The sequence below is a fragment of the Artibeus jamaicensis genome, unplaced genomic scaffold, assembly GCF_021234435.1.
Source record: "Artibeus jamaicensis isolate MK-2021 breed Jamaican fruit bat unplaced genomic scaffold, CSHL_Jam_final contig_554, whole genome shotgun sequence".
Taxonomy (NCBI): domain Eukaryota; kingdom Metazoa; phylum Chordata; class Mammalia; order Chiroptera; family Phyllostomidae; genus Artibeus; species Artibeus jamaicensis.
Genome location: NW_026521885.1, coordinates 1,305,061 through 1,328,226, shown reverse-complemented (window position 1 = coordinate 1,328,226; position 23,166 = coordinate 1,305,061). Strand labels below are relative to the sequence as shown.

At 46.3% G+C, this 23,166-nt stretch overlaps 1 protein-coding gene across 1 annotated transcript; it reads right to left on the bottom strand.

The window, feature by feature from the left end:
* Window positions 1-6,005: 6,005 nt before the first annotated feature.
* Window positions 6,006-11,208, bottom strand: CNGA2 (cyclic nucleotide gated channel subunit alpha 2). The gene is made up of 6 exons (XM_037133296.2): window positions 11,081-11,208; window positions 10,774-10,866; window positions 9,969-10,139; window positions 8,725-8,832; window positions 7,767-7,873; window positions 6,006-7,411 (listed from the first exon to the last, which is right to left on the bottom strand). Exons 1-6 carry the CDS (start codon window positions 11,188-11,190, stop codon window positions 6,006-6,008), a joined length of 1,995 nt encoding a protein of 664 aa, XP_036989191.2. The 5' UTR covers window positions 11,191-11,208.
* Between the last annotated feature and the right edge of the window lie 11,958 nt (window positions 11,209-23,166).

The following is a 23,166-nucleotide window of genomic DNA, read 5'->3' as shown; positions in this document are numbered from 1 at the left end:
TCAGGTAGACATTTGAATATTTACCATTACCTGTGCACTACCTTCATGTGTCATTGGAAAAATTATTTGCTTTAAAATCAAAGTTAAATCATATCACTTTTTCTAGCTCCATGCTAAGCAATAACATTCTAAACATCAAGGGGTTTGTGGACTACTAGTATCTTTTCTGCATGCACATTAAAATAATGACAACCATAGTTCCTACACCCCATTGTGGTTCAATCCTGATGTTTCCTCCATCACCTGTCTCCAGTAGAGTCTGGGCACCTGGCATACACAAATTTGAACTGGGCCATTGGTTTTGACACTCAAGAATCTGCAGGCATTTAAGGAATAACAGTGGGGTATTGAGGGAGAGATGTTTGGTCCTACAGCTCAGTGAGGCCCTGGGGCAGCCATTTAACTGCCTCAGTGGGCCCTGCTCAGCCCTCCCTTCAATGGTCATGGGAGAGGGGTATTCACAGAGCAGAGACCAGCACCCTTTCCTTAGGTTCATCTGCCCTCTGGTGGCTGAATTTTCTGTCTTCGTGGACTCGGGGCTTCTAAGTTAGTTTTCAGGCTACACAGAAGAGAAGGGCCCTCTGCCTTGGCCTCTCCTGGAAAGGAAAGGGGAAAAGGTCAGACTAGCTTTAGGATAGATACTGACAGACAGATTGATGCTGCTGAAGCTGGGACTCAGGCAGGGCTGAGGTACAGGTGGCAGTGTGCAAGACAGGAAGGGGCTACCAAGGCTCAGACATAAAAGGGAGGGAAAGTGGTGGATGAGAGCAGGGGCTTTTGTTTTCCATAGAAGCTTATCAGTGCAGAGAAAAGGAAATTGGTGGCCATATACAAATATAGCAATTTACCTTAGCTGGGTTTTTTCAAAGGAAAAAATTTAAAAACACTTTAAATATTTTTAAATTAGGAGCAGGGAACATCAGACTGTGCTGAATAAATATAACACATAGAGGAAAGTGTACTTCAGTTCTGATATTACAGCCAGTATGGAAGAGAAGTGGTGGGGGAGCAGCTAGCAACAGGCAGGGGAGAGTCACACTTGCAGAGAGAGCAACCAGGAAGGGAGCTGGGAGAACAGCAGCAGAGATAAACACTGTCTGACTAGGCTGACAACCAGGTGCTCAGACAAGCACCCACACCATCCACACCACATTCACAGGTGTCCACGCAGGTGTACATACACAAACTCTCTCTCTCTCTCTCTTTCTCATACACACACACACACACACACACACACACACACATGCACACACACGTAGTCTTTCTTCATCCTTTTCTCAATGAACAAACTGTGTTTAGATGAAGAGAGAGCAATTGCTAAATATATACTTGTAGTCCAGTATAACAGGAGGCTTGCATAGAAGGCTATGGTGGGGCTCAAAGGAGGGGTCTGTGAACTGAGTGTCAGAGGAAGAAAAGACATAAAAGGGGGACCCAGGCAGTATAATCAGCATAAGAAAGGTACTGGAAGCTTAAAAGAACATAGGCAAAAAGTCACAAGTGATTGGACCCAACGATGACTGAGGGAAAGGAAGCTGGGAGAGGGTGAGAGCTGAGACTGAAGTGTCCATACCAAGCCATTGGGTTCCCCATGTGACCCAGATGACCACCTGCTTTGCCCTGGGAAAAAAACAGATTCAAGTTGCAATGTCTTCCCAATTCAAGCAGGCTGGAAATCGGACACCCTTTGGGGCTTCACTGAGGGTGATCCAGGCTCCAGGAAGAAATGCTGCAGATTTCTTGCAGAAACAAGTGAAACATTTGTCAGTACAGTTATCCCTCTGCCTCTTTGTGCAGTACCATCCTAGGGCTCCAAAACTAACATCGACTCCAAGTTCCACCATATGGTGAAAACTGAGCTCTTTAGTGTACCTTTAGAGACAAGCATCTGGGCAAGCAGTTGGCTGGGTCTCCAAGGACTACACCTCCTTTTGTTTCAGCCTCTGTTGTAGTAAAGGGGTTTAGAGCCTTTTCTCCCAACCCAGCACTCAAAGGGAGACCATATACAGAACACTGTTACATCATGAATGTTGCATTCCTATTTGCTACCATTCTCAGGAACCAAAGCCTAGGCATGAATAATGTTACATATCCCTTCAAGTGAGTCTTCCCTTGGTTAAGATTTATTACTATAAACTAGGGAAGCTGACAAGAAATTACAATAAACTTAAAGAAAGGCTAGACCACTGGCTGATATGGCTCAGTGGATTGAGTGCTTGCCTGCGAACTAAAAGGTTGCAGGTTTGATTCCCAGTCAGGGCACATGCCAGGGTTGTGGGCCAGGTCCCCATTATGGAACACATGGGAGGCAACCACACATTGATGTTACTCTCCCTCTCTTTCTCCTCCCTTTCCTCTCTTTCTAAAAATAAATAAATAAGATCTTTTTTATAAAAAAGCTAGAAAAATGAATTATAAAAATAAATGGTGACACCAAAAACCATGCAACAAAAATTAAAAAGATAAATAGGCTACATCAAAATTTAAAACTGTGCATCAAATGACACAAGCATCAGAGTGAAAAGGCAACATATAGAATAGGGAAATTTTGTAAATCATATAGCTGATATGGGTTAATATCGAAAATATGTAAAGAACTCCTACAACTTAAAAATCACAACACCACAAAGAAAAACCAAACATCACAATTAAAAAATGAGCAGAAAACTAAATAGAGCCCTGGCTGGTGTAGCTCAGTGGACTGAGTGCCTAGCCTGTGAACAAAAGGATCGCTGGTTTGATTTCCAGTCAGGGCACATGCCTGGGTTGCAGGCCAGGTCCCAATTAGGGGGTGCGCAAGAGGCAACCGCACATTTGATATTTCTCCCCCTGTCTTTCTCCCTCCTTTCTCCTCTCTCTAAAAATACATAAATAAAAAAAATTTTTAAACACTAAATAGGCAGTTTCCAAAGAAGACAAATGGCCTGAACAAGCATATGAAGAGATGCTTAACACCAGTAATCATTAGGGAAATGAACATCAAAACTACAATGAAATACCACCTTGTACCCACAAAAAGGCTAGTATTAAAAACAGTGAACAAGTGTTGGTGAGAATGTGATGAAACTAGTAGCCTGTGCACTTGTTGATGTGAATGTAAAATGAAGCAGTTGTTATAGAAAGCAGTATAGTGATTCCTCAAAAATATTAAAATATTGAGCCCTGGCTGGGGTAGCTCAGTGGATTGAGCACAGGCCTGCAAACCAAAAGATTGTGGTTCGATTCCCAGTCAGGGTACATGCCTGGGTTGCAGGCCAGTTCCTAGCAGGGGCCAGTTCCCAGCAGGGGTTGCATGAAAAGCAACCATACATTGATATTTATCTCCAGCTCTCCTTCCATTCTCTTCTAAAGATAAATACATAAAAATCTAAAATAAATAAAGTTATAAAAATTAAAATATTGGGTTGGCAAAAAATCCATATGTTTTTTTTCTTTAAAATAAAAGAGACATTTTTCATTTTCACCAATAACTTTTTTGATTTGGATATTTGGATAGCTGACATGAGCTATCTCTTGCAGAGTATAACATTGATTGTTCTCCATTAATGTCTTAATTTGATCACTATCAACTTCAACTGGTCTACCTAACTGTGGAGCATCATCCAGAAGAAATCTCCAGCATGAAACTTCACAAACCACTTTTGACACATTTTGTCAGTCACAACACCTTCTCCATACACTGCACAAATATTTTTCTGTATTTCAGTTGTTTTTACCTTTCTTGAAATAAAAAAGCACAATATGCCAAAAATGTTGTGTATTTTCTTCCATCTTCAATATTAAAATAGCTACACAAAAATTAACCAATTTTGATAAGTTTTCTAAATGCATGCTGATATTACAGCTATCACAATACAATCTAAAATTGTTTTGAATGAAGTTGAAGACAACTAAGCACTACTAGAGCCATCTTATGGAAAAAAGAAAACAAACTTTTTGGCCAACCCAATAGAATTACTATATATGATGGAGCAATTCCATCTACTTAAAAGAAATGAAAGCATAAACCTAAACATATATTTGTACATGTGTGTGCATAGCAGCATTATTCATAGTAGCCAAAAGATGGGAACAACATAAATGTCCACTGATGAATGAATGGCTAAACAAAATGTGGTTTTAATACAATGGAATATTTATTCAGTCTTAAAAAGGAAAGAAATTCTGACACGTGCTACAATATGGATGAACTTTAAGAACATTATACTAAGTAAAACAAGCCAGCCACAAAAAGATAAATAGTGTATTATATCATTTTTATGAAGCATCTAAAGTAGTCAAATTCATAGAGATGGAAAGTGCAACACTGTGTGCCAGGGTCTAGGTGCCAGGGGGAAGGAAAGTTATTTAATGGGGACAGGGTTTTAGTTTGGGAAGATAAAAAAAGTTCTGAAAATATGTTTTACAACAATGTGAATGTCCTTTACACTACCAAACTTTGCACTTAAAAATATTCAAAATGGCAAATTTTGTGTGTATTGTACCACAATTAAGGGCTGGGAAGATCTTCTTGCCCACTAATTAGCACTCACACTTTAGGCTCCTGGTCATCCAGTGGTACCCACTAAAATATTTGCTCCTCTAGGAGATCCTCCCCAACTTCCCAAACATTGTCAGTATTTCTGTTAAGATATTGCTGCTGGCAAATGGAAACATAAAAGCTTTGGTGTGTTTCATTACTGCCATAGTGTATAAACATTGTCCTCTGTGCTAAGGCTGCAGACAGAACTGTGAGGGAGACTGTATTGGCCCTGCTGTCAGAGCCCACAGTCTTTGGGGGAAACCAGATCCCTCAAAACCAACCACAGTGTGCTATGAGCCAACAAGCACTGTGAATGTTTAGAGGGGGCTATTGATTGCATAACATGGGAGCAAGTACAGTCAGGGGCCCATCTCCAATAAGATGTGGTACCTGAGCTGAGCCCTAAGGGACTAGTAGGGTTTAGGCAGGTGTACAAAGACTGCAGAGGGTGTTCTAGATAAGTGAGTCCAAGATAAGGGGGAGAGAGAAGTAGTACGTGTTGGGGGAGAAGAGGAGTTGAGAGAGTAAGGGAAAGAATGTGAATAGCAAAGCTGAGCAATAAACACAAATGGTTCAAAGAAATTTATTAATTTGTATGTGCCTCCACTGCAGATATTGCCTTGAAGAGTCTCCCACCCACCACCAGCCTTCAGGGCCTCTTTGGACTATTTTGTACAGAGAGATGATGGTCAGAGCTCCAGAATGCCTCCACCTGGTGGCATTGCCTGCTGGCTGACTTCCAGTTACCTTGCTCCTCATTCTCTGCCCTAGAGTAGACCAGAAGCTAGAAGCATCACCATCTCTCTGGTCCAGAGAAGACTGTAGAAATTCCACTCTTGGCTGGCAGATAGACAGATCAACAGAACAGGAGTTGTAGTGCCCTTAGGGCAGGAAGAGGCACCCCTAAGTGAGCACCCTCCTCCCTAACCCCTCCACATCCTTTTCCTGCTTTAGGAGACAGACACTTGGTACCTGTGTTAAATGTCTGCAACCAATGTTTAAATTACATACACGTGCATGGAAATGGGGATATTCAAAACATATATTAGAAAAAGCAAGGGCCAGAACAGAGCAGGAACTGGCTAGGTGCAAAGGTGCCCAGAGATAAGAGAGTGCTACAGCAGAGTGCACACCACTCCATTTGCAAATGGGCTTCTTCAGAAAAAATTATTGCCTAGGCTCCCAGTACCAGGAGAGACCCCTTGAAGACAGTTCAGCTGCTCCTCTCTTCCTTCCTCAGACTGGAACAGGCTAAAAGCTCCTGGAAAGCAAACCAACACAGTCTTGACTGTGCAAAAGTTGAGCTGTTAGCTGTACTTAGAGGAGGGCTCTTGGGTGATTGAGCCAAAAACCTGGTGACAGAGAATCTTTAGGGAGAATTCAAGGTGATATGGGGATAATTTATTCAAATGTGAAGACCTACACAGCTCTTCTAGCTCCTAGGGTCAAGGCCAAGGTTGGAGAGGCAGTTAGGCCTAAGCCCTTATGTCTTTTCAGCATCAGCTGGCTCAGGGCTGTTCATCCCATCAGAAAAGTAATCATCCTCATTGTTCTGCTTCATCTTGGTTTCTAGAACCGTGATGCGCTGCTTGAGCTTCTGCTGGGCCCCTGTGTACTCAGCCAGCAGGCGGCCAAAGCGAGTGTACAAGGTCTCCATGTTGGTCTCCAGTTGTTCTAGCTTCTCCTGCACATCCATCTCCATGCTGGCTGCCACCTCGTTCTCATCCAGTAACCCCTCTTTCATAAGGATTTCTCGACCTCTCTCCTCCAAGACCTTCTTCGCATCAGGGTACTCAGTCACGGCTTCCATAAGATCATCCTTGGACAAGCAGAAGAGATCTGAGTAGCCCAGGCTGCGGATATTGGCTGTGCGTCGATTGCCCATTTTGCTACCCTTAATATTAAGGATACTGATCTCTCCAAAGCAACTCCCAGCTGAGAGCAGGGCATACTGAGTGACACCATCATCAGCCACTACTGCCAACTTGCCCTCCTTGATTATGTACATCTCCTTGCCAATATCCCCCTTGCGGCAAATGTAATCCCCAGGGCTGAAGACCTGAGGACGAAGCTTCAATACCAACTCCACCAGCAAGCCAGCCTCACAATCCTGGAAGATGCGCACTTTCTTGAGTGTGGAAAGGTGTACATTGATGGCTATCTCAGCCCTCAGCTTGGCTGGCAAATTTTTGAGAACTTCCCGCTCATCCACAGTCTTCTTATTGGTCCAAAGGTAGTCAAACCACTTAATGACCTTGGCTTCCATCTCCTTGTTGACCTTGCGGAACTGCATGTAATGTTTGACTGCATCAATCTTGGCCTGGAACTCAGCTCGGGTGGCATTCATGTTGGAGATCATGGAACCCACATTTCCCACAATGGTGGCAAAGATAAGGACACCAATCAGGAAGTCAAAGATAACAAATAGATACTCCTCATCCTTTACAGGAGGTGGTGTCTCCCCAATGGTGGTGAGGGTCAGTGTAGACCAGTAAAGGCAGTAGATGTATTCCCTAGCCAAGTAGCCATACTGAGGATCAGTGATGTTGGGATAAACCCAGGTGTCAACCCCAAAGCCAATGGACTTGGAAATGGCATAGTAGATGCAGGCATTCCAGTGGATGATGATCAAGATGTAGAGAACCAGGTTGCTGATGCGGAAGATGTTGGGGTAACTAGTGCGTGTCTCAGTTCGGTCAAAGAATTCAAACATGCGGGCAAAGTGTAGAAGGCGGTTGAAACGCAGCTCAGGGGTGTGTATGCCCACAGCAAAATATACCAGGTCCGTGGGGATGATAGAAGCTATATCTAGCTTGAACTGCAGAGTATGGATGTAGTTGTCCCGCAACTTCTTGGGATCTTTGACCAGTAGCCCCTGTTCTAGGAAACCTAGTAGAGATGCAAGCCAAGAAACATATGACCTCTGCCTTAAGGCCTCTCCCTTCTGATAGGCTAACACTCATCAAGGGACAACTGCTCGTCCAATCCTCCTTCCCAAGGGTTAGTTCCCATAGGAAACTCATGCAGCAAGGTTGACCAGAAGGACCTTAACAGAACACCCCCTGGTCTGTACCTCACTAAGCATGGAAGCACCAAGAGGTTCAAAAAGGAGAAGACAATAACCTGAGTCCCAGCCAGGCACTTGAGTCTATCACTGTGTTATGATAGCTTCTGGAAATTTTGGACTCAGGTTTTTGGACATATGGATCGTGGTCCTGCCTGCTCATCTCAGTTGCTTACTTACCTGTGCGCAATCGAATGAAGAGGTCTGCAATATAGACCACATCTGAGAAGTAGTCCAGCACCAGCCACACTAGGTAGTAGCTTTTCTGTAAGTCACTGAAGCAGGCTCTATAGGAAAACAGGGCTAGGTTCTAACCTCAAAGCCATCCAAGATCCCCTAGAGGACCCAAACTGAGTGCAGAGTGTGGTATGGCTACAAGGGGAACTGAAGAGTCACAGTCAGCCTAGTTCTCAGTCAAATCCTTGCTTAATGAGTGAGTGGGGTGGGGATATGTGGGGTGGGAAATGCTGTCAGGGAAAGCTAATGTGGAGATTGGCTTTGGAACTGAGACTGAGAGAAGAATCTTCATAGGCTAAAAATTGGGAGAGGAAATTTTCTTTTGAGGAAACACCATGCTGAGTCCAAGAAATAATGAATGCTGGGGCTGGATGTGTCCAGAAGGTGGAGTTAGAGAGAAGGCCAGGTACAGAGGGCCTTGAAGGCCATGCTGAGGGCTTGAACTTCATCCTGCGGGCAATAGGGGGCCATTGACGAGTCTGTGTGTAGGGACTGACATAATCAAGTTCCAGTTTCTACCAACCATACAAGTTGCAAGTGTGGAGGATAAACTGGAGGGGCCAAGAGTGCCTGCAAAGAAGTGTGAGGCTGTTATAGTTGTGCTAAGGAGAGAGGAAGGTGGCCTCAGCTAGGACAGTATTGGTGGCAATGGAAAAATAGGAACATATTACAGATGCTAGGGAAAAGGATAAAAAGATAGACATGAGGTTTTGGTAGCATATTAAATCAAGGGGATCTTTAACAGGGCAGAAGGAGGTGCCATTGGCAAGCATGGAATCCAGAAAGAGGGCTGGCTTGGGGTAAGTTCTGTGTTCACAGCTAGAACTAGTTTGCTCTCAACCCCAGGGCCTGTAGACTCTGGGCTACTTTGACTACCCCTTCCCAGACTCTCCCTACTCACCTGGCCACTAGCAGGCACCAGTTGTAGAGGACAGGCATGGCGATCACAAACAGCCAGCGGTAGTACCAGTCCCCAGCTGGGTCTAAGACAAATAGTTGAAATTTCTTCCTGAGGAGACAGATAAAGGCCAGGCTTGGGGACCAGGTCCCCTGTGTGGTAATACCCCCACCCACAGAGTTCAAGGGTTCCTAAAAAGCAATAATTAAGAGGGTGTGCAGGATGAGGGATAAGTTGGCTTAGGGCCCTGTTTCTCGGGGAGCCACAACCTGGTGCTAGGAATCTGAGCAGAACTCATGTGGGCAAAGGACACCCCTTCTCCTATTTAACTTCCCATAAGCCCAGTGGCTCCCATACCTTCTGGAGGCCACCTTGTCCAGAGTGAATGAGAAGGGACAGTGCTATTATTGGGTTGGGCTTCAGAGACTAGAGAGGGACTTTCACAGAATAGTAATAAGGTCTCAGGACCTGTTCCTACAACCCTCCTGGCGGTTGGAGTTGGAGAGAGGAACTCCAAGCAAATGAGTGCCATGTGCTTCCTTCCCACCCCACCTGCTCCACCCGATCCCTGTTTACTCCCTGGTCTCCAGCCCCCAAATTACTTTCCCAGATGGTGTATCCTGCCTTGGCATGAATTCTTATAATGCGCTGGCCAGAGGTGAGGAATGTCGGCTTGGCCAGACATCTGCAGTTGCCTGCTCATTCTTCTGAGAACAGACCTCCCATCTCTACCTTCTCCCCACCCTGTCCTGCTGAATTGTTCCTAGGCCTTCCCTGCCAGTGGGTCTCCAGCATGATCTCTTTAAAGGCCCAATTCTGCACCCATACTGGCACCGGTACGGGCACACTCTCAACAGCAGTCCATAATAGTACTCTTCTCTATGTTTATACTGACTGCTGGAACAGAGGGTTCAATTGAGCCCTCCCCCTTTCTATACGAGGGTTCCCTTGATACTTGCTTCATGGGCAGTGAGAGGAAACTTGGCAAGGGGCAGCTTAGGTGAGAGAAGCCACTAGGGGCTCTTGCGGCAAGTGGGCCACTGGCTGTTGTAAAAACTGTTGGCTGGGACAATGGAAACTTCTAGATTTAAAAGCATAGCAGGTCTTCTCTGCCCACTCCTTTCTCTGCCATGGCAGGGTTTGGTGTAGACCCCAGTCTGCCCATGGTGATGACATAAAAAACCCCACTGAGCCCTCCAATTGCATGCTTGGGAGCCCTTCCAGTTCCACAGGCTGGACAGGTATACTTAGTGCCCTTGCCCTCGCCGTCCTTGTTGCCTTTGCCATCCCCTTGATGTGTTGTCACAGTCTGGAGTTCAGGACCACGAAAACGCTCAAGAAATGAGTCAGGTCTTGGTTCCTCCTCATGGAAATTCTTAATGGCCCAATCTCTAATCACCCTCACCAGGTGGACGATCCTAGAGGTAAGAGAAGGATTATGAGCCAGAGAGAATTGTGTGTTCAGAACCTGTGCCCAGGAGCTTGGTGTCTGAAGAGTGAGATAGGAAATGGGTCAGGCCATTATTTCCCAGTTCTAAGAACTGGGATCAAGGCCAGGGCTGAGATCAGGTAGATGGGGCTCAGTCATGACTCAGAATGCAGCCTGAGGTGAAAGGGAAGACTTCCTGTAAGAGATACCATCTCAGTTGATTGTGAAAAACAAATAGGAGGTCTCCAAGGGAAGATGGAGGTTGTCCTAAGAGAGGACAGGCCAGGAGGAAGGTTGTTCCAAGCTTCCTGATTTCCCTTTAAAATGCACAGCTCTGGGCATCAGGCCTCAGGGCCCTGTACATAGGCCCTTCTGCTGGGAAGTATCCCTCCCCTGTGATGCTGAGATAAGCAAATCCAAAGGGAAGCCTCTTTTGGCTACTCCAAGCTTATTTAGATAAGCTTCCTCAGGAGAAAACAGTTGAGCAAGGACAGCTTTGACAGTGTTTCCCAGATATCTTAATGGAAAATCGCAGTGGGACTGAGAGAAGGAGAGCCACAGTGTCCACTTTGACAGACCCCAAGGGCGGGAGGGTGTAGCACCAGGACTGTGGTGAAACCCACCTGCGGAAACCACTTCTCTCTCGCTGGGGTGTATCCATCTCTGCCAGCCTCTGCAGTTCTGAGGATGTGTCATCTTCAGCCGCAGACTGTGGCCTACAGAGAAAGAAGCAGTTGTCCAAGGGTTTCCTGAGCATACCTTGTTTTCTATCGGCACTGTCTCCTCCTGTGAGAAACCTAGATACCTCATGGTTCCTTTAGAGGATGTTCTTGAGTCAAAGATTGTTTACTCTGTGACAATGAGGCAGAGCTTGGAGGAAGTAGCAGCCTGAAGACCATCTCTGATATGACTCAGCTTCAGGACACTCACCCGCTACTGGTCCCGTGGTCATTGTTGCCGTTGGCCTTGATGGCAGTAGGTGCATGATGGTTGTGGTTATTGGCTGCAGAGCTCTTCACACCATTAGATTTTTCTGTCATCTTCTATGTGCAACTAGGACCCTCACCTGCCAGGGGGAGGGCAAATAAGAAGGTCACAAAGGTCTCTGGCACCCATATAAGTCAGAGTTGCAAGACAGCAGTGAAAAGAGAACCAGGGCCCATCTGGTAAGCACCAGCACCTCTGGGTACTACTATGGCAGTTCAGGGCAAGGGGACCCAGCATTGTCTAAATGTCAAGGTCCAAGCACCAAGAAGATGTTAGTGCTATTCCCACTCTAATAGATAATTTAAAAGGAAAATGGTGCTAAGTTGCAAAATGTGTTTTTCTTTTACTTCATTGAAATTTTTGGCATATGAACTATCAGAGCTAATATAAAACAAAAAAGAAATCTAAGCTATCTATGGTGCCCTGCATTTGCAGATGTTTGGCAGAGGCTTAGGCTGCTGAGCACCTCCAGAGCAGCGACTATCCCCAAAGTCCTGCTCCACAGGAGGAGACATATCTCTTTGACTCAAGTGCTCTCTGGTTTTCCCAACCAAAGCTCATGTTTCCCAGAGCTCATGCTTTTCAGGTAGGAGTCCCATCTCTCACTGACTTTTTCAACCAGGGGCATTGTCTCTGGGGTTCCTTTCAGCTCAAATCTCATTCACTCCAGCACCCTGAAATAATATCATTCAGGCTGAGGAACAGAGAGGAGCCCCATGGGTGGGGAAGGAAGTGAGAAGTAGCTATAGTCTATTGGAAGAGCCTCAATAGGCTTCTTGGGCAGGGGTCCAAGTCAGAACTCTCTCCTTTGGGATATGAGAGTCTTGGAAGGGCTGATCAGGAACATGACAAGGACAGCATTATATTCTAGAAAGATCCGTGTGGCTGCTATATGGAGACTAGATTATAGGGGAAGCAAGAGTGGAAATGAAGAGTAGGAAGAAAGCTGGAAAGATGGTGCCACTGAAGCCTGACACAGGGCAGAGTGGAAAAATATTTAGGAAGGAGAATGAACAGCACTCAGAGAAGGATTGAGTGTGGGGATCAAGGGAGAGCAACTGAGTGGGATCATGCAGGAAAATAATACAGAGTAAGGATCCAGGGCAGAGTAGAGTAGGCGGTGCCCACAAAATAGACTGAGAAAAAGCAGCTTGAGAGAGAAAAAGCCAGAAGAGAGACAGAAGATTGTGTTCCAAAGTGTCTGCCATGGAGTCAGGTAGCCTGGAGCAAAAGAGCTCTTCCTTGCTGAGGCTTGTTAGTATGCCCCACCAGATTTGGTCAGAAGTGGTCAGCACACCCACTAGATTGTCTGTGGCCCCTGCTGCTGGCACACTTCCCCCCAGCTTATTCCAGCTTTTGGAGCTGTCACCATGACAACAGCAGGCATGTTGACCTCTGTGGTGAGTAGTAATAACAAACAGCCTCAGAGATGCTCACCTGGTGCTCTCTGTGGGACTACAGAACTGGGATGCTAATAAGGGCACTGAGGGAAAGGAACATGCTTGGGCCCTAGAGGCAGCCGACCATAGAGACTGAAATTTCCAAGCAACACAAACAAAGCTTAAGCCATTCATACTGATCAGGGTTTCGGGACTAGCCTTCTGGAAGCCTAAAGATTAAGAGGGGCTATACCACATTGAATGAAGGGTAAAAGTAGAAAAGAGACAGTGAAATAGAAGTCCATTGCAGGGATGGAGGTAATACTGGTATTTGGAGCCTGGGTCTGGGCTAGAGAGTGAGCTGTGCTTACAAGGAAAAGGCAAAGGAGGCCAAGGACAGCCTGGGGAGGCTGAGAACACCAGGCAGAGGACTTGGGAGAACATCTTTCTCTGATAAAGAGACTGTGCAGGCCTTGCCTGCCAGCACTTGGATTCTTTCCCTCCTTACAGATGATCCCCAATAGCAGTGACCCTGAGCCCACAAGAAGGTAGCTCAGGGGCTATAACACAAGTTATGCCCTTTCTAAGGTTCTGGCACCAAGAGAGATTGTTCTCCCATGATTCCTGATCCTTCCTTGCAAGGAACAAGCCCTTCCCTGAGTCTGGCTGCCCAGAGGCGGCTGATTTGCCATACACATGCCCCTACATCAGAACTGCTCCTTCAGATCACTTGCCAGGGAACAGGCCAGTGGTTTTCATACTCTCTTCAAGAAACCTCACCTAGCACTGGCTGGTGTGGCTTAGTGGCTTGAGCACCAAACTGCAAAGCAAAGGGTTATTGGTTCGATTCCTGATCAGGGCATATGCCTGGGTTTCAAGCCGGGTCCACAGTGTGGGGTGTGCAAGGGGCAGCCACACATTGATGTTTCTCTCTATCTCTTTCTCCCTCCCTTCCCCTCTCTCTAAAAATAAATAAATAAAATCTTAAAAAAAAAAAGAAACCTCATCTAGTCTTAAGGCTTCAGTTGCCATCATGTTGCAAACAAGGCATCTCTCCTTATCCTCCCGCCCATATCTCCAGCTGCTTCTCTTTTGAGGCACCTCAAATGCAACACAGATTAAAAACCGAACTTGACACCATCAAATACAAATTACCTTTAGCCCTGGCTGGTGTAGCTCAGTGGATTGAGCACGGGCCTGTGAACCAGACAATCGCGGTTCGATTCCCAGTCAGGGCACATGCCTGGGTTGCAGACCAGTTCCCTGCAGGCCAATTCCCAGCACGGGACGCATGAAAGGCAACCATACATTGATGTTTCTCTCCCTCTCTCCTTCCCTTCCCCTCTAAAGATAAATAAATAAATAAATCTTTAAAAAAAATTACCTTTCCCTCCAGTTTACCCACCTCATAGAAGGGCCTGCCCTCTACCCAATCACCTAAGCCAAGAACCTCCATGTCAACCATACTTCCTGTTTTCTTCAATTATTATATCCAAGCAGTCTCTGAACTTAGTCAATTGCCTCCCCAAAGTGTCAAAGATCTGTCCAAGTACTGCCATCTGTACCCAAGGCCTTGTTCTGGTCTCAAGCATTCGCTATTATTCCATGCCTGCTATATCAGACTCTGACTGGCCCTGCACTCACTGGAGTCTGGACTACAGGAGAGACATGGACACCATCAGGGCTAGCTGGAAGTTAAAGCTCTCACAGAGGGATGAGCTATCCTCCCCATAGCATAAGAGCAAAATGGAAGGTGAGCGAGAGTTCTGAGGAGCTACAAAGGTGACACATGGCTTGAAGAACTGACAAAATGGAGAAGTCTGAGGAGGACAGGACTCATGGGAGAGTCTAAGGAAGGGAGGAATCCACAAGGCCAACACACTGCCCCCATGTCAGGAAAAGCAGGGCTACCTATACAGTCTGCATCTTCTTTTCCCTGAGATGAAATCTGGAGGGGTTCTGCATCTACCAACAAGGGCCTCACTGGTTACCTTATCCAGAGCAGCCTCAGAAGTGGTGGGAAAAGAAGCATAATTTTTAGAGTTTCAGACTAAGTAGTAGGAGGTGAGGAACAAGAGATAGAGAATGTATCTAACTCCTTCTACAATCTTAACTGAAAGAGAAAAGAGAGAGATAAGGTACGAACTGAATTGTATGGGGTTGCAACAGTTTCTCTATATTGCTATTGTTTTTATCCTTTTACAGAAATAGGATGATAAAGTGAGTGCAAAGGCTTTAAGGAGGGATTCGATACATACTGAAAATATCTGTGCTTGTGACCAACTCCAGTTGAAGCTGGAGCTCAAAAAAAGATGGATATAATGGGTGGGTCCAGATGCACAAGTTGGTGAGAAAAGACTTGTCAAGCACACAGCAGGAGGGTCCACTGATGAACAGACTAGGAGGGAAAAAGGTGCTAGACAAACAGTCTAGAAGGGGGTGGGCTACAGTGAGAGACAGTTGAAGAGGTTCACTCATACAAAACCTCAGCATTCTCAGTGAAATGAGTGAGGCATCAGGCAGCAATAGATGCAGACTTTAGAGGAGACCAGAAGGTTTGCAATAGTTGCTGTGGGGATGAATAGGGGAAACCAAACAATTGTGAGGGCAGGACTGGGATGGGTGAGGAAGACCCATGTATCAGACCATGTATCTGACACAAAGAAAACAGATAAGTAGAGGTCCTAAATGGAAAGTGGAATCCTCAAGGAGGGAGATTTTTAAACCAAGCATCAGGCACAATGATTCTATAAAAAGCCCAATATCAATCATGGTATACTTCTGGGTCTCTTTTCTCCTCATCCACAAATTAAACAACCAGCCAAAGACTTTTATAGAAAATCTAGCCTGGCCCAAGAAGTGTCTTGGACCCTGGTTGAAAGTATTTTGAAGACAATTCGTTTACAGATGTTAAGGCATCTGGGTGATAAAATAAACCCAGAACTGACACAAATATAAAATTACCAGGCAGAGCCCTGACTGGTGTAGCTCAGTGGACTGAGCACCTGACTGAAAAGCAAAGGGTTGCCAGTTTGATTCCCAGTCAAGGCACACATACCTTGGTTGCAGGCCAGGGCCCCAGTAGGGAGCCCCCAAGGGGCAACCACACATTGATGTTTCTCTCCCTCTCCTTCTCCCTCCCTTACCCTCTCTCTAAAAATAAATAGATAAAATCTGTATAAAAATTACCAGGCAGAAATATTTAAAAACTTAACATAACTACTGCATTCTGTATATTCAAAAGTTAAGTATGGTTATGAAATATATGAAAGGATCCAAATCAGTCTTCTAAAGATGAAAACTACATATTTTGAGATGAATAAATACTTTAGATGGGATTAACTGCAGATTAGATATTGCAGAAGAGAAGATTAGTAAGTTTTAACACAACATAATAAAACAACCCAAAATAAAGCACAGAGAGAAATGCAAATCAGCGTAAGAAGGAGAAAATATCAGCAAACTGTGACACAACTTGAAGTGGCTTAATATAGGTGTAATTGAAGTTTTCAAAGGAGGGGGGAAAGAAAAGATACTTGAAGAAATAATGGTCAAATTATTTTCAAATTTCATAAAAATATAAATCCACAAATATGAGAAGCTTAATGACACCCAAACATAAGAAACACGAAGAAAACTAGACCAAGGTACATTATAATCAAACTGCACATTTAATTGATAACAGGAAAATCTTAGAAGTAGTCAGAGAAATAAAATATATTATGTACAGTCACAAAAGTAAGGATGACATCAAATGTCCAGTAATAAAGGTGAGGATGACAGCAGCACCTTTCTGCTGAGCTTCGGGCTTTTCTTACATATTCCAGCTGGGCATTACACTCTGGCTTCCCTTGGACAGGTATGACTCACCCTGTCCCCAATCACCCTGAATTCATCACCACCATTGGCCCTTAGACAGACATTTGTGACAGACTGAGGCTTCAAGCCTTTAGCTTCTGGCCTTCAGGATGGCTTGGCACTCAAAATTCTTCCTGAAGATAGTTTTCATGTTCATTCTGCCTGTGCACAGTTTCCTGCCACCTTTCCAAGGTCCTGGGGAAAATTCTCAGCCCATACAATGCCACCTTTCTTGCCAGCACCCTCTTTCACTAGAGTGTGCACTGCCTGAGGGCAAGTCTCAGTGTCTGCATTGTTATGTACTGCACTCCCACATATCACTGGGACTGGCTCCTGAAAGCACTCCATACACATTGATGGAGGGAAGAAAGAAGAAAAGGAGGGAGAGAAGGGAGAAAGGGGAAAAGAAAATAACGCATGAAGGTTAGACCTTGGTGCAGTTCTGAGGAATCAGGTGCAGCTGATAGCAGGAGAGACTAGCTCCAGTGGGTCTTCCCAGAAGGAATATAAAACCCTTCAGGTGGCCAAGTGGCCCAGCTTCTTTTATACCACAGGCCATCCTGTCTGCAGATTCATGGTACTATCAGCCAAAATTTTTCCACTGTGATTGGGAAGGGAATTCTTCCATAACTAACGGCCTGAGAAGCCAAGCTCCAAGTCTCATCCAGAAAGCAGTTCCCCAGATATTCAATTCTGGCCATTGTAGTGGGAAAAGTCCTGGGCAGCAGGTAGAGAATGTGGTGCCAAGCATAGGGTCATGCACATCATGGGTGGCAGGGCATAGGGTAAGCTGGAACGAAACCAGGGGGGTGGGCAGGCAGGCAGACAGCAAGCAGCAAGGGGAGCCAAGAGGTAAGTTTTTATTCATTGAGTAGTTACCAAAGGCTAAGCTCTTTACCTAAATTAACTCATTTAATCCTCACAAAAACCTGACAAGGCTAATACTATTGTTATCCTCATTGCGGAGATTCACATGCAAGCAATCTGGCTTCAAAAGCACACTGGGCCATAGGACATGTCTGGAAGGTAAACAGAGCCAGGGACCTGGACACTAGCAAAAAGAGAGTTAGGTCAGAACTGCACCAGGCTCAGCAGGCTCTTGGGGCTGACTTTTCAGTATGGAGCTGAAGCTGCAATTACCACCTTGTGCTCCAGGCCTAGGGAGACAGTTGCAGGGAGCCCAGTCAGGACAAAGGAGAGTTGCAGGACCTGGGGGTGTGCAGCCTCCAGCTGGAGATGAAGAGAGTGTTTGGCACTCACTAGGCAGACAGTTTGTCCTTGATGCTGATTCACCTTTGGCTATAGTCAGTTACCCTGAGCTCAGGCTCCAATCTAGCACCTTCATAAAACAGATGCTTAAGAACTATTTGCTGAGTAAATGAAATCTCCAGTAGGACACACAGAATGAAGGGTTTTGCCCAAGAGGCCTGGCAAGCCAGCGTGGTTGGTCACTACTTTGACAAAGGGCTGGAGCTTCTAGTGTGGACACCATTACATCAGAAATTTGCCATGGCTGGGCTACTTATTCCAAGAAAGTCTTCATGTCTTTAAAAAGATAAGGCTGGAGCATCTGACATCAGCCATGTTCAGCTGATACTCCAGGGGAGGCTCCTCCCAGGGGAAATGGGCTGGATCCAAGCCCCTTCTGTCTTCACTGAGAAACTACTCTTGTGCTCCAGATCTCCAGGTGCCTGGAGGCCATCTCTATCTCCTGGGAGCAGTCATTGTGCCCCTAGACTCACCATATCACAAACTGACATAACTTTTTTCTCACAAGCCCCAGGTCCTATCTTCCCAATGCTTTATCTTGAGAAAAGCACCTCTCCCCACATGTGCTCAATCAAGAAACCTAGGAGTCATCTTTAATACCCCTACCCAAGCTTCAAATCCTGTTGGCTCTTCTGTTGAAACCTCTCTCCAGTACCCTCATCCCTGTTCAACCTGACTGCTGCTACTCTAGGCCTGGCCTCAACCCTTGTCATAGTCTTCTGCCTCATTGCCTATTAATCTTCAGATTCCCAGCCTTTCCTCTTCTCTACCTTTCATATCACCAGGGTGAGTTCAGTAAGCCCACACCTGGATCTGTCTGTCACTCCTGCTTCTAATACCAATGGACAGATGCAATGCCCTCACCCTAGAAATAAATTTTCTTAAGGCAGGAGCTTGTTTATTTTCTTTAGTCAATAATTTCTAGAGCCTAGGTCAGTGATAAGCAGTGCATATTTAGAAGTAAATGAATGAATGCATTCCCTAAACTTGCTCTGTATTTTCCCAAATCCACACCTTGTTTCTAGTCCACTTCCCCCCCACTTTATTAGTATCATAGATATATCATGCTCTGACAATTATTTACTTTCTAATTGTCTGTCCCTACAAGATGGTCATGTCCATGTGAGCAAGGACCAGGTGGGACTTATTCCCTGCTGCATCCCAAGACTAAGGATAGTGTCAGATACCTGTTGAATAGATGGAGGTGTCATTTATATAATACATTCTAAGCTCTGCTCTTGGGCATTCAAACCACTTCTAGATCTCATTAGAGTCATATTTGCAATCTCATCTTTCATGTGGCCATCTCATGTTGGAGCCTGGTGAAGTATGGCCAGAACTGCTCCTGGAGGTTTTGAGGCCACCATGAACCTGAGGGCATATCAGGTACACATTCTCTCAGCACAGTTGTGGTTCAACTTGAAGTACATGTGCCCAGTCCAAGCACTAAGTGTCTTCCCCTCTGGAGAAAGCAGCTACCACCCTGGAGCCTCCATTTGACAAATGTTGTTGAAGAATTTGCCCATGCTCTTCAAACAGCAAGGCCTAGACACTGGCAGAAGATCTAGAAAACAGGCTACCCCAGAAATAACTGCCTCCTATGGCTGCAGTGTGACATGGAGGAAGTCGACAATTGCTGGTCTAGGCTCAAGTGGAGATGAAGGGCAAACTCAGCTGCAAAGACAAAATGGGGAGCCAGTCCCTACTCCAGTATTTCTTCCTGGTTCTAGAATCATCCCTCAATCAGTAGCTGTAAAGGCTTCTCTACAGATGCTTTGCCCAAATAGTAGACAAGCAGGCTCCCAAAGCCTAGGCTTTCAAGGTTCTCCTGAGGATGCCAGGATGCAGCTCAAAGGGGTGAAAATGAAGGCCACAATTTCAGCAAGCTTTCTAGGAGAAGCACACATAACCCGACATCCCTATCTCTATTACTCTTCATACACAGAGAGCCACAGAACTCCTAGTAGCACACTTCCATGCTCTGAGGCTGGGATGCCCTGATATAACCTTTGTAGGCAGACAATGGAGGTGGGTACAAGTGGTGAAGCCCACAGGCTCTTTCCTCTCTCCCACCAAACCCTGCCTGGCCAGGTAACCCCTTGGTCCCTCTATTCCAATTGTTCACCAGACACCTCCCCAATGCCCTCCTATGAAAAAACAAAGGCTCAGCTGCTTTGGGACAAGCCTAGCATAACGCTCAGTGCCTTCATACTCCTAGAGCCCCAGGATTTCATTTGGCTGCTTTGACAAAAAAACAAATGTTCTCCACACGTCACTTTTCCCTCAGACCAGACACACGAAGGCTCATGTTAAAACTGGCTCTAGGACCTGAACATTTTCATGAGCTCCAGCCCCAACCCTGTAGAAGCCATTGGTCTGTGGCCACAGGAAGATGTCAGCCCTTGGTCAGTGGTTGTCTCAGCCCAATGTCAGCCCCTTTCCTCACCAATCAGATGACTTCAGAGGCAGGATCAGCACCCGTTGTTCTGTCTGTGAAGCCTCCAACCAGAGATGAGCCCCTGGGGACTCATTAGCACCTGAAGCCAGCAGAGACCACCTGGCACTCCTGTCTCTGGGTTAGTAGGTTCTTTGAACCCCAATACAGCTGGCAGCCTCCCAGTCAGAAAGCTGCCCCATCTTTCCTGATGCCAGCAGGGGAGGCTGGTGGTGATCCAGAGGAACTCATGTCCACTGCTGAAGCAAGCCCAAGACTTTGGTCCAGGATGGCACCTGTCCACTGGAGAAGCTGTCCTGCCTGCTGTCTAGATAGCTGAACCTCTCACTGTGGGTCCTACACACCCTAGGCTGACAGCAGATGAGGACTGGATGCTGAGCTGCCCAGCTGTGGAAGCTGCTTGTTTGCCCAGATCCAGAAGGCAGCCCCTCCCAAGCTCCCCAAGGAGCCCTCCCTTACATGGAGCATGTATCACTCGGGGCTTTGTATCTGGGGACTCAAAGCCACCAGCTCACTGCCCTCATGTTCCTGCTTTCCAGCCTTGGTCACGTCCTGGCCAGCCTACCTGGCCAAGGGCAAGCCAGTGAGAAACCTGGGAGGGAGAAGAGGTACCTGGAGGGCTGGGGGGGGGGAATCCATTTCTTCTCTTCCAGAGCTCCTCGGACTTGGCCTCCAAGAAAGGTGGGGGTTCAGGAGGGAAAAGTAGGCAAGAACCCTTAGATGGCTAGTCATTGGCTCCTTTTGAAGGAGCTAGGATGTTAGGCTGCTCCCAGGTACAACACAGCCCTCCTCCATATACCCTCATCTCCCACACCCACATGGCCAACTTCTTCTGCCTGCCTCCCTCCAGCTGCAGGAAACCAACTGGAGACAGAACACCTGGAATACTGAGTTTCAGCATCTGCTGGGGCTAACAGAGGTCTGTGGTCTTCCCAGCAGAGTAGCATGACCAGAGGCTTACAGCTTTTCCCACCTGCACACATGACTTGGGGGACTGTCCCCTCTCTCAGCATACTGTGTGAAGCAGCTTTTGTGAGGCCTTGTGCACAAATCCCAGGGCACATACAGCTGCACATATCTGCATGTGAGAGCAAGAATTTACTAGGATCCACACCCAGCCAACCATGGGAGTTAGGTCTGTGGTGGCTTGACTTTGGAGGCAAGGGGCTTTGTTAGCTACACCTGTAATGTTTGCATTTTTCAGGAGGATATCATGAAGTAGTATTTGTGTGATCCAATATTTTTAGTAAAAGGCAAAAGATTTATATGATCTGAAGATAAACCAGAGTATAATGATACAATATTTTTAAATTGTAATGTGCTGGCATATAGCACACACAACAGAGAAAGTAGTGGTCAGAACTGACATTTCTGCAGGAGGCATTTCCACAGAGGTCATGCCCTAAAGGCCAGACTTCTATGATAAAGGCAAAATCAGCCCTTCCTTCAGGAGGCAATTAGTTCAGAATGGCTCTCTGGAAGCCCTGGTCAGAGGCCTTCTGGCCAGCCATTTACTTATGTTGGGTGCCATGGATGTGGAAAGCAAGGGAAGCTAGCCCCTGCCTTCAAGCAGCTCCTGACCCAGTGGGGAGGGGGACTGACAGTATACCCCTCTTATACCAAGCCTGGGCAACCCATGGGAAATTTCACAGAAGAACAATAAACAACGTGATGCAGAACCCTTTCCGTACCCTCAGCTGTAAATGAGTACTGCCCTTCCTTCTACTTGTTGATGGGGAAATTCCAGGTTTATTGGGAAAGGGCTAGGTTCATGCTGGAGAGCTTGGGCAAGGCCAAGGCAGCTTGACAGGGAAATAACATTAATGATGCAGACATTCCAGACAGATAATATCCAAAGAGTCAGGCAGGAGGTGCCAGCCCCCACAATGCAGCCCCTCACAGAACCCTGCAGAGGGGTCTACTGCCTATCTCCCAGGCTGCAATGGAGGCCAGCATGGGGCAGCTCTGGCTCTGATTTTCCTCTAGAGGACCCTGGAAATGGAGCAGACAGTCAGGGATAGGAACAGCCAGTTACAACTCAAGGTGGATGGAAGGATAGCTCCCCCAGCCCACGAGGCATTTCTCCATGGGGCTGCCACACTGTTTGCATCTCAGGTAAATTGCTCCCAAGGGTGAATCTTTGTTTCACAACATATTTCCAACCAGACTTTTCCTGCAAATATGTTCGTGTCTGGTCACACAAATGCACACCCATATCCCAAAGGCAGGCCTTGCCCCACCCCACAATAGCCATCTCTTCCTCTTAGCTTTCCTGTGTATTCCAGCTGGAGCAGAATAAAGGGAAAGCTTGAGGAGAACAACTCAAGGGCAGGCCTTCTGGCATCTTTAGCTTCAACCAACTCCACTCTGCTTGGCTTACTTTCCATGTCATCAAAGGCAGTTGGGATTTGGGGCTGGTGGCAGGAAGCTATGCATGCTGCCTTTCACTAAACCTGAACAATGGGCTGCTCCCCTTAATTAGTTCCCACACCTTAGGTCTGTCCTGGGGCGGTGAGGAACAGAGGTGTGGTTGGCAAGGAAGAACCCCAGTTTTCCTCCTAGCTCTCTGGTGATTCCAGGGGCTCCAGGGCCCATTTGGAAGAGGCAAGGAGGCTGCAGGTTTGCGTCAGTCCTCTTGGTTCTTGGAAGTATTGCAAGCCCCAAAGAATAAGGAGTAGAGGAACCCCCTTATTGCATGGGGCTATGGAGGACCAGAGAGAGGTGGGGAAGGGGTAGAGCAGGCTCAAAGACTCAAGTCTCTCTTCTCTGCCTCCCTTCACCCTCCTGCCCTCACTCTTTCTCCATCCCCCCTCTTTCTCTCTCTCAAAAACACGCACATGCAATCATGCTTATTTTATTTCTTCTGACTAACACATTCTCTCTTCTTTATTATGGAGAACTCACAACAAATTTGGGGAGTTAGGAATGGTCTTGTTAGCCACTAAAGCCAATGAGAATGTTCAGGGTCCCTGCTCTCAAGAGACATCTATTTATCTCTTTGTCCCAGGGCAAGAGACAACCACTCTTCTGAAGGAGTCCTGCAACCTGGCACTTCTGCCCTGTGGTTG

Bases quoted from the DNA above. Each gene is read 5' to 3' on its own strand.
- CNGA2 (XM_037133296.2), bottom strand. From the start codon at position 11,190: ATGACAGAAAAATCTAATGGTGTGAAGAGCTCTGCAGCCAATAACCAC. The intron at 10,867-11,080 runs GTGAGTGTCCTG...CTTTCTCTGTAG, and splicing joins GACCACGGGACCAGTAGCGG to GCCACAGTCTGCGGCTGAAG. The intron at 7,874-8,724 runs GTGAGTAGGGAG...GTTTTCCTATAG, and splicing joins TGGTGCCTGCTAGTGGCCAG to AGCCTGCTTCAGTGACTTAC.